General features: G+C 56.3%; 2 protein-coding genes across 4 annotated transcripts; both read left to right on the forward strand.

Moving 5' to 3' along the window:
- The first annotated feature begins 1,781 nt into the window (after positions 1-1,781).
- On the forward strand, positions 1,782-5,761 carry IRGC (immunity related GTPase cinema). Of its 3 annotated transcripts, none has more exons than XM_070771182.1 (2): positions 1,782-1,884; positions 4,201-5,761. In XM_070771182.1, the coding sequence occupies exon 2, from the start codon at positions 4,270-4,272 to the stop codon at positions 5,665-5,667; it is 1,398 nt and encodes a 465-aa protein (XP_070627283.1). In that variant the 5' UTR covers positions 1,782-1,884; positions 4,201-4,269; the 3' UTR covers positions 5,668-5,761. The 3 variants fall into 3 exon arrangements, with proteins under 3 accessions (XP_070627283.1, XP_070627284.1, XP_019835868.2); XM_070771183.1 differs by having other exon boundaries at positions 1,794-1,884; positions 4,159-5,761; XM_019980309.2 differs by having other exon boundaries at positions 1,800-1,884; positions 4,083-5,761.
- A 373-nt stretch (positions 5,762-6,134) lies between these two features.
- Positions 6,135-12,070, forward strand: LOC109571747 (interferon-inducible GTPase 5-like). The gene is made up of 3 exons (XM_070771185.1): positions 6,135-6,209; positions 8,990-9,636; positions 11,163-12,070. The coding sequence occupies exons 1-3, from the start codon at positions 6,169-6,171 to the stop codon at positions 11,816-11,818; spliced, it is 1,344 nt and encodes a 447-aa protein (XP_070627286.1). The 5' UTR covers positions 6,135-6,168; the 3' UTR covers positions 11,819-12,070.
- The last annotated feature ends 1,069 nt before the right edge of the window (positions 12,071-13,139 follow it).

The raw sequence follows: 13,139 nt of genomic DNA on the forward strand, positions 1-13,139 counted from the left end.
GGCAAGAATACTGGAGTGGGTTGCCATGCCCTCCTCCAGGGGATCTTCCTGACTCAGGGATCGAACCTGCATCTCTTATGTCTCCTGCATTGGCAGGCAGGTTCTTTACCCCTAGTGCCACCTTGGAAGCAGGGGCCTCTGGGTAGTGTGGGCTTCTGGCTACATCCCAGGAAATGGGAGTAAGGGTAGGACACATGGCCTGGGCAAAGAGGGGGTTGGGAGGAGAGCCAGGGTGGAGACTGTCATAAAAGATTCCCTAGACTGGAAGGGAGGCTTGGAAGCTGCAGAGATGGGGGCTGGAATTGAGGAGAGCCAGAGATATCCCCCAGAAGGCTGGCGTTCTTGTGTCCTGGTCTCTAGACCTTCGGCTTCTTCCCTGTGTGCATCTGGCTCCACGCCTTGCTTTCCATCTCTGTGGTTCTGCATCTTTTTGCTGTCTGTAACTTGTGCCTCTGAGAGTATCTTTGGTGGTTTTCTGACTCAGTCTCTCATCCCTGAATTCCTGCCTGACTCTCCCTCTGTTTCCTCCTTAAGGAGTCTCTTTTCCATTCCAACTCTTTCTCTCTCTTTTTTAAAATTTATTTTAAATTGGAGGATAATTGCTTTACAATGTTGTGTTAGTTTCTGCTGTACATATACAAGTGTATATATATCCTCCCCTTCTTGAGCCTCCCTCCCACCACCCCCCTCAACTTTCTTTTCTCATTCACACCTTCCCCTGCTTCCATCTCCCTCTTTGTCATACTAAAAGATGCTGTTTTATTTTTTTTAATTTATTTTTATTTTTTGGCCATGCCATGCAGCATGCAGGATCTTACTTCCCCGACCAGGAAATGAACCCATGACTTCTGCACTGGGACTGTGGAGTCTTAACCACTGAACAACCAGGGAAGCCCCGTCAATGCCATTTTAAATGGTTGTGAGGAAGCAGGGGAGGGAGACAGGAGAAAGGAGGAAAGTGTTATGAAGTCAGCACCTGAGCTGGGATTTGAAGGATGGGCTGAGGGTACACTGCTGTTAATGTTCAGCCACTCAGTCATGTCTGATTCTTTGAGACCCCGTGAACTGCAGCGCTCCAGGCTCCTGTCCTTCACTGTCTCCTGGAGTTTGCTCAAGTTCATGTCTGTTGAGTCAGTGATGCTATCTAGCCATCTCATCCTCTGCCGCCCTCTTCTCCTTTGGCCTTCAATCTTTCCCAGCATCAGAGGATGTTAAAATGCCAGGGAAGAAGGAAGCCCAAAAGGGAGCTTGGAAACCAGATACTGAATTGGGGTGTGGGTGCTGCCCCACTGCCCCATGGACCACCAGTCCCGGCCAGGACCAGGCCAAATTGCACGGGGCTCTCCCAGCCCTTCCTCCCAACTCAGCCAGAGATGGCTGAGCTTAATCACCACCCACAGAGTCTACACCACCCTTGGTGAGGTGGGTGAATGGGTAGACAGTGCAAAGGAGGGAGAGTGAATGACTTGTTTGGGAAACAGTCCTGGGATGGAGGAGAAATAGAGGGTGGGATGGTGAGCAGGGCCAGATTCTCAGATGCCAGAGCTCGGATTGTGTGCTGGGGGTGATGGAGACCACGGGCGGGTTTTGAACAAGTCTTGGTGTCAGAAAGCTCTCTCTGGGTCCCTGGAGGGGTAGAGGGGGCTAAGGGCCCGAGACTACCCAGTGATGGTCCCATGAGCAGCGAGGGGCGGGGTCCCACAGCGGGGCTGGGACCCCGCCCCCTGACATCACCCTCACATTATTGCACCAGGGCTGGCTGACCAATAAGCTGTGGTTTGCTACTATAATGGGTCCTAGCAACAGGCCCTGATCCTGTGCTAACAGGAGAGGAGGCCCCACCAGCGGGGAGAGTGAAGGGGAGAGGGAGAGCCCGCAGGGCAGGTGAGTCCCCCCGAGGGCAGCTCCCCTTGTCCAGTCCCAGGCCCAGCTCCCTCAGCCCCTCGGTCCACCCCAGTGGCCACTGGCCTGTCCGCCCCTTGCACTGAGACCTGTTCAAGGATTCCCCTTCTCCTCTACCCAGACCACGCTCTGAGATGGGTTAGGGGTCGGGACGCAGGAGGGACTGGGTTGAGCCCCAGGGTGAAATGCCCCCACCTGGGATGGGTGATCAGATCTGGCGGGAACAATGAAATAAGGACTGTCTTCCTGCAGAAGGTTGGGTGAGGATGGGGCCAGGTGCAGCTGAGGGGAGAGAGGAGAGGTAAAGACACGTGATTGAAGGGAGAGCAGCTCTTCAGAAGGACCTGGGTTGGAGCCCTGGCTGTGCCTCTGAGTGGGGACCTCTCATGTCTAGTCTGAACCTCAGTCCATCTCCATCTGATGGGGACACTGATCCCTGACCTGAGCATCTCTCCCAGGGTTCTCTGAAGAGTCTTTAGTCAATGAGGAAGTGTATTTTAGAGGCGATAGACAAGGAGAGTGTGACATCGGGAAGAGGGAGGGCCAGGGAAGCTCCCAGGTGAGGAGGAAGGATCTCAGGAGAGACCACCATGACAGGCTCATGGAGGAGGGAGGGGACTTAGCCTAGCCAGCCCTGCCAAACAGGGCTGGGTGTTTAAGGAGATGCCCAGGGTGGGGGCACCCCTCCCATGCCTGGCTGAACCCAAGAATATCTTCAAAGGTGACCTAGAGACAGACAGGTGATGGGGCTCATGATGGTCACAGAAGCCCTGTGACGTGGGCAAGGTTATCTTCCACCATGCAGGTGCTACAGCAGAGGCTCAGAGAGGGCAGGGATGTCACACAGCCAGGAATATTAATAATGATGGTAACAGTGATGCTGATAATGCAGACCACCTGCTCTGAGTCGGGCACTAATTTTTTTTCCAGAGAAGTTTTTATTTGGGCCTTAAGCTTTTGAAAATAAAGTTTAGAGACATAGTGTATGAATACCACTGTAATACACATGAAATATTCTATCAGACCCTAAAAATTAACATAAACTTCCTCATAGTCAACAAAATAGTGGCTGGGTGCTGATTTCATTTGATAAGTTGGCTACAGCACTTTAATTATCATTTTACATCTATCTAGGTGTAGCTGAAATTCAAAATGCACATCAAAGTAAAACTATATCACAGCTCAATGCCAGGCTAAACGTACTTGGCCTCTGCAGTAAAATTCACAATGGGTTCTGTTGGACAGATACCGGGTTGGGCACTATGTTAAGTGCTTTTTCTGGATGAACTCATTTCATTCTCAAAAGCTCTAGGAAGTGGTCTGCTATAAGGCTTGCAGATCGCTTTGATCTGTAAGATGAGGAAAGTGAGGCAGCGGTCAGGAACTTGCCCCAAGTCTCTCAGCTGGTGTGCGGTAGGGCCCTCCTGGATGGAATCCCAGGCAGTGTGGCTCCAGGGTCTGGGTCCCTTTGGCCATCACTTCTTGCTGCTTCTAATCACCGCAGAGGCAGCAGCGGGAGATCCACTGCTCCCTTTTCCTGGGCCCAGGAGCTGAGTAAAGCCCCTTCCACTGCAGGCCTGGCTACATACACAAATTGCAGGGCCCAGTCGAAAGTGAAAATGCAGCACCCTTGCTTCGAATGTTTAGAATTTTAGTCAATGTCAAAAGAGCATTAAGGCAAGAGCTGGGTTTTGTTTTTTATTTATTTTAAAATTTTATTTATTTTATTTATCTGGCTGTGTCGGGTCAATTGGGCTCTCTAGAGGTGGCACGCAGGCTTAGTTGCCCAGCAGCATGCGGGATCTGTTTCCCAACCAGGGATCGAACCCCATTCCCTGCTTTGCAAGGTGGATTCTTAACCACTGGACCACCAGGGAAGTCCCAGGAGAGCTGGGCCTTTTAATGTGGGGCCCCATGTGACGGCATGGGTCTCAAGCTGCCCACAAAACGGTGGGAGTTCCTAGGGTTATCCCGAAGACTCCTCAGTGCCCTGGAAGGCAGGTCAGTCATTACACTCATTAAGCAAGAATCGAACAGGCTCAGAGAGGTGTGCTTCGTTTTGCCCCAGGTCACACGGCAGGTTAGTGGCAGAGATAGGATGGGAACCTGGGGCCACCGACTACAAAGCCCCCTCCCTACCTCCTGTCTAAAAGGTGTCCCGGGTTTGTTTTTTTTTAAAGGAGAGGGCTGTGGGGCTCCAGAGAGACTTCCTTTATAGCCCTGGTGTGTCTCTCCCTGCCCCACGCCACGTTCCAGGAGGCCTGAACGGCTGGCTCCCTTCTGCTCTCCCCTCCGCAGACACTGAGGACCACGCGTCCGTCCGTGACTCTCCCCCACCCCCCCGCACCCTCTGACCCGCCAGTCACCATGGCTACTTCGAAGTTGCCAGCGGTGTCCGGGGAGGAGGAGACCACCATCCTCATGGCCAAGGAAGAGCTGGAGGCCCTGCGCACTGCCTTCGAGTCGGGAGACATCCCGCAGGCCGCTTCCCGCCTCCGGGAGCTGCTGGCCTCCTCGGACTGCACCCGGCTGGAGGTGGGCGTCACAGGCGAATCGGGGGCCGGCAAGTCGTCCCTCATCAACGCCCTTCGCGGCCTGGGCGCCGAGGACCCCGACGCGGCCCTCACCGGCGTCGTGGAGACCACAATAGAGCCCTCGCCCTACCCGCACCCGCAGTTTCCAGACGTGACCCTGTGGGACCTGCCAGGGGCCGGCTCTCCCGGCTGCTCGGCCGACAAGTACCTGAAGCAGGTGGACTTCGGCCGCTACGATTTCTTCCTACTTGTCTCACCCCGCCGCTGCGGCGCGGTGGAGACCCGCCTGGCCTCCGAGATCCTGCGCCAGGGCAAGAAGTTCTATTTCGTGCGCACCAAGGTGGACGAGGACCTGGCGGCCACGCGCATGCAGCGGCCCTCGGGCTTCAGCGAGGGGGCGGTCCTGCACGAGATCCGCGAGCACTGCGTCGAGCGGCTGCGCGGGGCCGGCGTCCACGACCCGCGCGTCTTCCTTGTGTCCAACCTCTCGCCCGCGCGCTACGACTTCCCGCTGCTCATGTCCACCTGGGAGCGCGATCTGCCCGCGCATCGGCGCCACGCCGGCCTGCTGTCGCTGCCGGACATCTCGCTGGAGGCCCTGCAGAAGAAGAAGGACATGCTCCAGGAGCAGGTGCTCAAGACGGCCCTGGTGTCCGGCGTCATCCAGGCCCTGCCCGTGCCCGGGCTGGCGGCCGCCTACGACGACGCGCTGCTCATCCGCTCGCTGCGCGGCTACCACCGCAGCTTCGGCCTGGACGACGACTCGCTGGCCAAGCTGGCCGAGCAGGTGGGCAAACAGGCGGGGGACCTGCGCTCCGTCATCCGCTCCCCGCTGGCCAACGAGGTCTCCCCTGAGACGGTCCTGCGGCTCTACTCCCAGTCGTCCGACGGTGCCATGAGGGTGGCCCGGGCCTTTGAGAAGGGTATCCCCGTGTTCGGGACACTGGTGGCGGGGGGCATCAGCTTCGGCACCGTCTACACCATGCTCCAGGGCTGCCTGAACGAGATGGCCGAGGATGCCCAGCGCGTCCGCATCAAGGCTCTGGAGGAAGAGGAGGACACTCAGCCCGATGTCAGCCTGGAGGCGGCTGGTGACAACGGAGTGGAGAAACGGGGATCCGGGGAGGGGAGCATGGAGGAAGCCCCCCTCTCGACCCGCCGGAAGCTTGGCCTCCTCCTTAAGTACATTCTGGACAGCTGGAAGAAGCGAGACTTGGCCGAAGACAAATGAAAGTGCAGCCCTTACCCACTGCCTCACCCACAAACCAAGCCTTTTGAAAACCCACCAAACAATCAAAAAAGGCCTAATGTGGTGAAAATGAGAGATGCAGTTGCTGAGTGGGGACGGGGTGGGGCGGGCTGAGGGAGGTGGGTGGAGGGAGGCCCAGGGCCAAGTCCCTAACTGAGGATAGGAATTTATCTTGGGAGCCAGAGGTTCAAGGTGTGGATGCGGGTGGGCAGGACTCTTAAAAAAAAAAAAAGCCTCTCTCTCCCCTGATCCCCAAGTGGCCATGGCGGGTGGAGGGGGGGTGTTGGGGGCAACAGGACAGCCTGGCCTGGAGCCAAGCCAGGAGCCCCCTGTCAACGTAGGTGGGTGGCTGAATGGGCCCTGGGGCCTGCATTCTCGTGTCCCTTTCTGAGAACTCCAAAGGTCTGCTCTAGTGGGGGAGGGGCAGCCAATTGGTACTCGGGCTGGGCACAATAGTGCCTAGCAACCAACTGAGTGAAACAGATGCCAGGGAGATGGGACATCCTGAGCCAGCTCTGCTGCCTGTGAGTGATGGGGGGTGGGGGAGGTGTGGGGAGCAGGGAGGGTGCAGCCAGGTGGCCACTGGACTGGCCTCTGTGCAGAACCTGGGGACACAGAATGAGAGTGGGGGTGGGTGGGCGCGTCTATGAGCATCCACGGAGAAAGGAGGCGGGGACGGCACCAGCCCCCTGGAACAAACCTCATTTCAGAAAGATGGCCAGCGTGTCTGCATGTGGATGCGTGTGGGAATGAGCTTGCTGGTGTGCCTGACTGGGAGGGATCTTGGTAAGCCTTGGTGATTTGGATGCTGCGGGTGGGTCTAAGATTGTGAGTGATTGGCTGAGACTGGGATTCCAGGTCTGTGTGTGCCTAGCTTCATGGCTGGGAACAAATTTTGGGGATGGTGCTGTAAGGCCGTGGGTCTGACAGGGCACCTGTTGGGATTTCTGAAGCTGCACGAGGTTTCAAAAGACACGGGGTGTATAACACAGTGAGGCGGCCCTGGGACCTCAACTGCTTGCCACAGCCCCTCGGCTCTGTGCTGGGCTCTCCAGCTGGATACAGAAGTGAATCTGACACCCTTATCTGCTCAAACCAAAACTCACATGCTGAGTCGAGGGTCACGCATGTTTAAAAAGGAATCACCAGACTGGGGCACTTGGACAGGACAGGGGCTGCCCCAAGAGCATCCGTGGACTGGGACGAGGGTCCAAGGAAGGGTGGGATTTGAGGAATTCACAGGGTGGTTCTGGTGCAGTGGAGATGGCCTCACTAACACTCCCTGAGCTGTTCCAGGACCTGATGATGGTTCTAGCCTCATTGTACATATGTGTATGTGCATGCGTGCTCAGTCATATATGATGCTTTGCGACCCCATGGACTGCAGCCGACCAGGCTCCTCTGTTCATGGAATTTTCCAGACAAGAATACTGGAGCGGGTTGCCATTTCCTACTCCAGGGCATTTTCCTGACCCAGGGATCGAACCCACATCTCCTGCGTCTCCAGCATTAGTAGGCAGAGTCTTTACCATTGCGCCACCTGGGAAGCTCCTCTCGCCCCATCTAGGGGCCTCAAATCACCCCTGACTCTGGGAAATGGACTAAGAGGGTCCACTTTTACCTGGGGTGTTAAAATTTCTTTGTTGAAGAACTCTCTGCTTTGCAAAAAAGATTCCTGTCTTCCCAGAAGGCCTCCCATTGGCTCTGCGAGGACTATTTGGGGTTCACATGGACCTTTCTGCACCAAAGAGGGTACAAAGGATCAAGGATATTCCAGATGCCCAAGGGGAAATCCCCATGGTAGGCATTTCTCAGATGCATAAGAAAGACAGTCTCTTTCAAATCCATTCTCAAAAGGCACAGCCCACATCCCTATACCTGAGGACCCTCGGACTCACTGGCCCCAAGTGGCTGGGATGGAAAGGTTGGGCATGCTCTCAATACAATGGGCCTGAGGCTAAAAGAGAGAGCCTAGGTGACCACTGTCCCCTGCTTCCAACTGGTGGCCTCATTCTGTCCTGTCCCTTCTGCCTCTGTCTCTCCCTTCCCCCATCTCCACCCCCAGCCCCTGTTCCAGCTCTTGGCCCTGCCCACCCAGGTCCTGCCCCCACCCCTCCCCTTGTCTCCCAGGCCCCAGTCTCCTGCACCTTAAGGTCATGGAGGGCTCTTTGGAAAAAATTACTGGCTTCACCACGAGACTTATGGGATCTTAGTTCCCCAACCAGGGATCGAACCTGGGCCCTCGGCAATGAAAGCGTGGTATCCTAACCACTGGACCACCAAGGACTTCCCAGGAGGGCTCTTGGTAACGTCCCCAGTGGACCTCTCCCTTCCCTGCTCAGAACCCTTCCACAGCTACCCACAGATAACGATCAAGTGCAGCCGGATGCTCCACGCCCTTCCCAAGCTGGCCTCTGCCTGAATCTCGTCAGCAGTAAGACCCCGAGTCTTCCTAAAACAGTAGGGCTTGGAGGGTTCTGAGGAGTCATCTTTCCAATCCACAGGTGAGGAAACTGGCGCCCCCCACCCTTCACGGAGAGGAAAATAAAAGCCCCGGAGGGGCTGTGACTTGGCTGGTGTCACCTCTGCAAATCCCTGGCACGGCTGGGACCAGACACAGTCACACAATCCCAGGATGTGAGCGTGGCTGCCCCACCCATCATATGGACTTGACAAAATCATGCGTGTGGTTAGAAGAGTGGCTGGCCCCTAGTAAACCTCAAATAAACCCAAGCTATGACTACCAGTGATGAAGGTTCCAGCTCTTAATCCTGGTGCTGGGCGCGTGGTAAAACCCCTGCCCCCTTCCTCAAAGTTAAGACTTTGAATTCTAGGGCCAGAAGACCTTAGCCCCATTCCCAGTTTTCCCACGCATTAGCTGGAGGACCTTGAAGTGAAGTCGCTCAGTCGTATCCCACTCTTTGCGACCCCATGGACTGTAGCCTACCAGGCTCCTCTGTCCATGGAATTTTCCAGGCAAGAGTACTGAATGGGTTGCCATTTCCTTCGCCAGGGGAGGACCTTGGGCCTCATTTATTTTCTCAATGCCAAATGTGGATAAGAAGGGAGGGAAATTTCTTCTCCAGCTGATTTGAGGATTTGTAGTATTTGAGGATACTTCAGGAGAAGCTGGCGGTGATGAGTAAATGTGAATTAAAATAAAGTGCTTAGCACCAGACTTGGCATCTTGTAACACCCTCAGCGCTATTACTGGTGATGCCACAAATACTCTGGGAAAGCTGAGGGATGTAGAGAAGATAGGGCAACTCAGAGTGAAAACACTCCTTTCCCTTCCCTGTCCAAGGTCATCAAGTCCTGAAGACGGAGAACTGGGGGTCCGGCAGCTGATGGCCAGCGAGGTCTTCCAATCATGCCTCAGCCAATGCAAGATCCTGGAGCTCTCAAAGGACACCAGGGCCCTGAAGGAGGCCTTTGAGGCGGGGGATCTGCCAGCAGTCGCCGCCAAGTTACAATCTACGCTTCATTCTCTGGAGAACGTCCGGCTGGACGTCGGCGTCACCGGGGGGATGGGCTCAGGCAAGTCCACCTTCGTCAATGCTATCCGGGGGCTGGGGGACGAGGACCCCAACTCGGCCTGCACGGGCGTGGTGGAAATGACCGTGGACCCCACACCGTACCCACATCCCAAGTACCCCAGCGTCGTCTTCTGGGACCTGCCAGGCGTCGGCACCCCCGCCTTCCGGGCTGACAAATACTTCCAGCGGGTGCAGCTCTTCCGGTATGACTTCTTCCTCATCATTACCTCCGAGAGCTTCACCACCGACCTCGCTGAGCTGGCTCTCGAGATCCTGCGGCGGGGCAAGCATTTCTACTGCGTCCGCTCCAAGGTGGACGTGGACATCGCCGCCTCCCGCAGCCGCCGCCCCAGCTCCTTCTCGGAGGAGAGGGTGCTCAACCAGATCCGGGACGACTGTGCGCAGCGGCTGGAGGGTGAGGGGCAGGCTCTGGGGGGCTGGGTTATTTATTTATTTATTTTGGATGCACAATGCGGCTTGCAGGATCTTAGTTCCCTGAACAGGGATTGAACTCCGGCCCTTGGCAGCGAAAGCATTGAGTCCTAACCACTGGACTGCCTGGAAATTCCTATCTTATTTTTAATTATTTTATTTATTCATTGATTGGGGGGGGCTTGATTCTTGAGGGATTACCCCAGTTCCCCTGCATCTTCCCACTGAGGCCCAAGGTGGGGTTAAGGCCACCCAGTTATGTGGCCCCTGTTGGTGAAATGCCGCTTACAGCTGCCATTTCAGTCACAGATGATAGAGACCAGTCACTTGCATTAAAGAAAAGAAAGGGTGTGTGCGTGCTGTCGCTCAGTCGTGTCTGACTCTTTGCAACCCCATGGACTGTAGCTTGCCTGGCTCCTCTGTCCATGGGGCTTCTCCAGGCAAGAGTCTTGGCATGGGTTGCCATGCCCTCCTCCAGGAGATCTTCCCAACCCAGGGATCGAACCCTCAGTCTCTTACTAAATCTCCTGCATTGGCAGGCCGGTTCTTTACCACTAGGGCCACCCAGGAAGTCCCACTGGCCAATGCAAATGCTATGCACCCACGGCCATGCTGACACACCTCTGGGCCGGGGCCCGGGGGCCAGCTAACAGTTCTTGGGGGCTCACCAGAGGCCAGGCACTATGTTCACAGCTCATTTCACCAGCGTGACATTCCTAGGAGGAAGGTACACCCATCCTCTTGTTTTACAGATAAGTACATGGACTTCCCTGGTGGCTCAGACAGTAAAGCATCTGTCTACAATGTGGGAGACCTGGGTTTGATCCCTGGGTCGGAAAGATCCGCTGGAGAAGGAAATGGCAATCCACTCCAGTACTATTGCCTGGAAAATCCCATGGACAGAGGAGCCTGGTAGGCTACAGTCCATGGGGTCGCAAAGAGTCGGACACAACTGAGCAGCTTCACTTACTTATTTACTTATAGGGAAGCCCAGAGAGGTAGGTGTGGTAACTAGCCTGAGGCCACACAGCGAATAGGAGGGAGGCTGGGATCTGACGGAGAAGGCAATGACACCCCACTCCAGTACTCTTGCCTGGAAAATCCCATGGACGGAGGAGCCTGGTGGGCTGCAGTCCATGGGGTCGCTAAGAGTCAGACACAAGTGAGCGACTTCACTTTCACTTTTCACTTTCACGCATTGGAGAAGGAAATGGCAACCCACTCCAGTATTCTTGCCTGGAGAATCCCAGGGACTGGGGGAGCCTGGTGGCCTGCCGTCTATGGGGTCGCACAGAGTCAGACATGACTGAAGCGACTTAGCAGCTGGGATCTGAACTCAAGCAGCCTGGCTCCAGGGCTGATGCTCTTAAGCCACGTGCTATGTAGACACAGCTTATCACCCCCCTCCCTCCCCCACCCTACCCCCCCCCACACACACACAGGCAGCTGTCAGGACACCTGGGTCTGCTCAGTGGGGAAACTCACCCAAGGTGCCCTTGTCTCCTGCAGCACAGGGACTCAGGGACCCCAAGGTCTTCCTGCTGTCCATGTTCGAGCTGGGCAAGTACGACTTCCACCTGCTGGAGGAGTCGATGGTGAGGGACCTTGAGAGTCACAAGCGGCACGCATTCCTGGTGGCCCTGCCCAACGTCTCCAAGCCCACACTGGAGCGGAAGGCGGCCTCGCTGAGGCAGCACACCTGGCTTGTGGCCACGGTGGCCTGCGGGGCCAACCCAAGGCCCGTGCCAGGCCTGCCGGAGGTGGCGTGTGACCTGTACATGCTCACCCGGGCCCTGGAGGGCTACCGCCACAGCTTCGGCCTGGATGGGGGATCCCTCGTCAGGCTGGCAGAGCAGACAGGCCAGCCCTTGCACAAGATCCTGCAGGTGCTCCAGGGCCCGAAGACCAAGGTCACTGAGGTGCTGGTGGCAGAGCTGCTGGGTCAGGCCTCCGGGGATGCCTCGGCCTTCAGTCAGAAGCTCCTCAACGTGCCCATCCTGGGCTCCCTGGCCTCCTGTGGCCTGTCTTTCGCCACCGTCTACCGGATGCTCCGCACCTCCCTGGACGTGGCTGTCAGTGATGCCCAGAGCGTGCTGGTTCAGGCCTCCCTTGACAACCCCGACCGCAGGCTCCCAGATGGTCAGTGGTCCCAGCCCAGCGCCTAGGCCAGCCAGAGGTGGCAGCAAGGGGCTGGGAGCCTGCAGGCTCTGTGCTCAGGCTGGGGGGGTGTTGGGGGAGGGGAAGGAAGAAACTCTAGCTCCTAACTGTCCTGGACTGAGCCGTGTGCTGTCTCATGCTTTTGCGCCCTGGGTCTTGTGCCCTCTCTGGCCATGGCCCCTACTTTCCCTCTTCTGGTGAACCCCGCATCAACCAGCAGTCCCATGGGAATCGCGGGGAGGGGACAGACACGGGCATGCTAAGTTGTGACAAGGCAGGGAAAAGCCAGTTGCCTGGCTGGGGAGGGCAGTCAGGAGGGTGTCCACCACGCAGGTCAGGGTAGGGGGACGGGATAAGGCAAAGGGTTCAGAAGCATTTCTGTAAGAGGGCAGTGAACAGTTCTCAGTAATCTTGGGGGTCACAAAGGGAGATCCTGCTTAAGGTCTTAGGCAGTGTGTGGCAGGGCCAGAGCCTGCCCTGGGCCTCGTAACTCTTAGACTTCTGGCTAGACCTGCTCTGAGTCTGCGGCTTCGTCAGACTTGCTCTGAATCTGCAGATTCCCCACTTTCGGCCAGGCCTGCTCTGAGGCCAGAAGTTTGCTTTCTTCCCTGTCCCCCTACCTTCTTCAGGCTTCCCAGGTGGCTCAGATGGTAAAGAATCCGCCTGCAGTTCAGGAGACCCGGGTTTGATCCCTGGGTCGGGGTGGGAAGATCCTCTGAAGAAGGGCATGGCAACCTACTCCAGTATTCTTGCCTGGAGAGTTCCATGGACAGAGGAGCCTGGCGGGCTACAGCCCATGGGGCCGCAAAGGGTCAGACATGACTGAGCGACTATCACTTTAATTCACCCTCTTCAGCTGTACCTTTTCCTCCAGAGGCCAGTGCCCCCGGGGCCGCCATGACCTGCACGCCAGGACTGCGTACAGGCTATCCCCCAGAGCAAGGGGAAGCCAGGGAGACCAAAGTGGCACGGGGGGCGGGCTGGGCAGGCTGGCTCAAGCCACTTAGACTGGAACCAAGCGCTTTACTCAAAGGTGGAGTGGCATCATTGGAGGGTCAGGACTAGTTTGGGATTAGGGTGTGGTGACCAGACCAATTCGGAGACGTATTTTGGGAAACACTGAACTAGGATGGTGTGCTGTATTTAACTGAGTAGGGGAGGGCAGGTTCTATAATGAACTGAATGGTGTATTTAATTGAGGGTTAGGTTCTGGCTTTGAAGGGAGGGGCCATTTTTCAAAGAGTAGTTGAGGTACACAGGGGAAGCCATCATGTCTAACAGTTAATAATGTATGAGCGTTTGACAAGGGTAGCGCCTGTTTTGACTAAG

Source organism: Bos indicus, chromosome 18 (genome assembly GCF_029378745.1).
Source record: "Bos indicus isolate NIAB-ARS_2022 breed Sahiwal x Tharparkar chromosome 18, NIAB-ARS_B.indTharparkar_mat_pri_1.0, whole genome shotgun sequence".
In the NCBI taxonomy this organism is placed as follows: Eukaryota; Metazoa; Chordata; class Mammalia; order Artiodactyla; family Bovidae; genus Bos; species Bos indicus.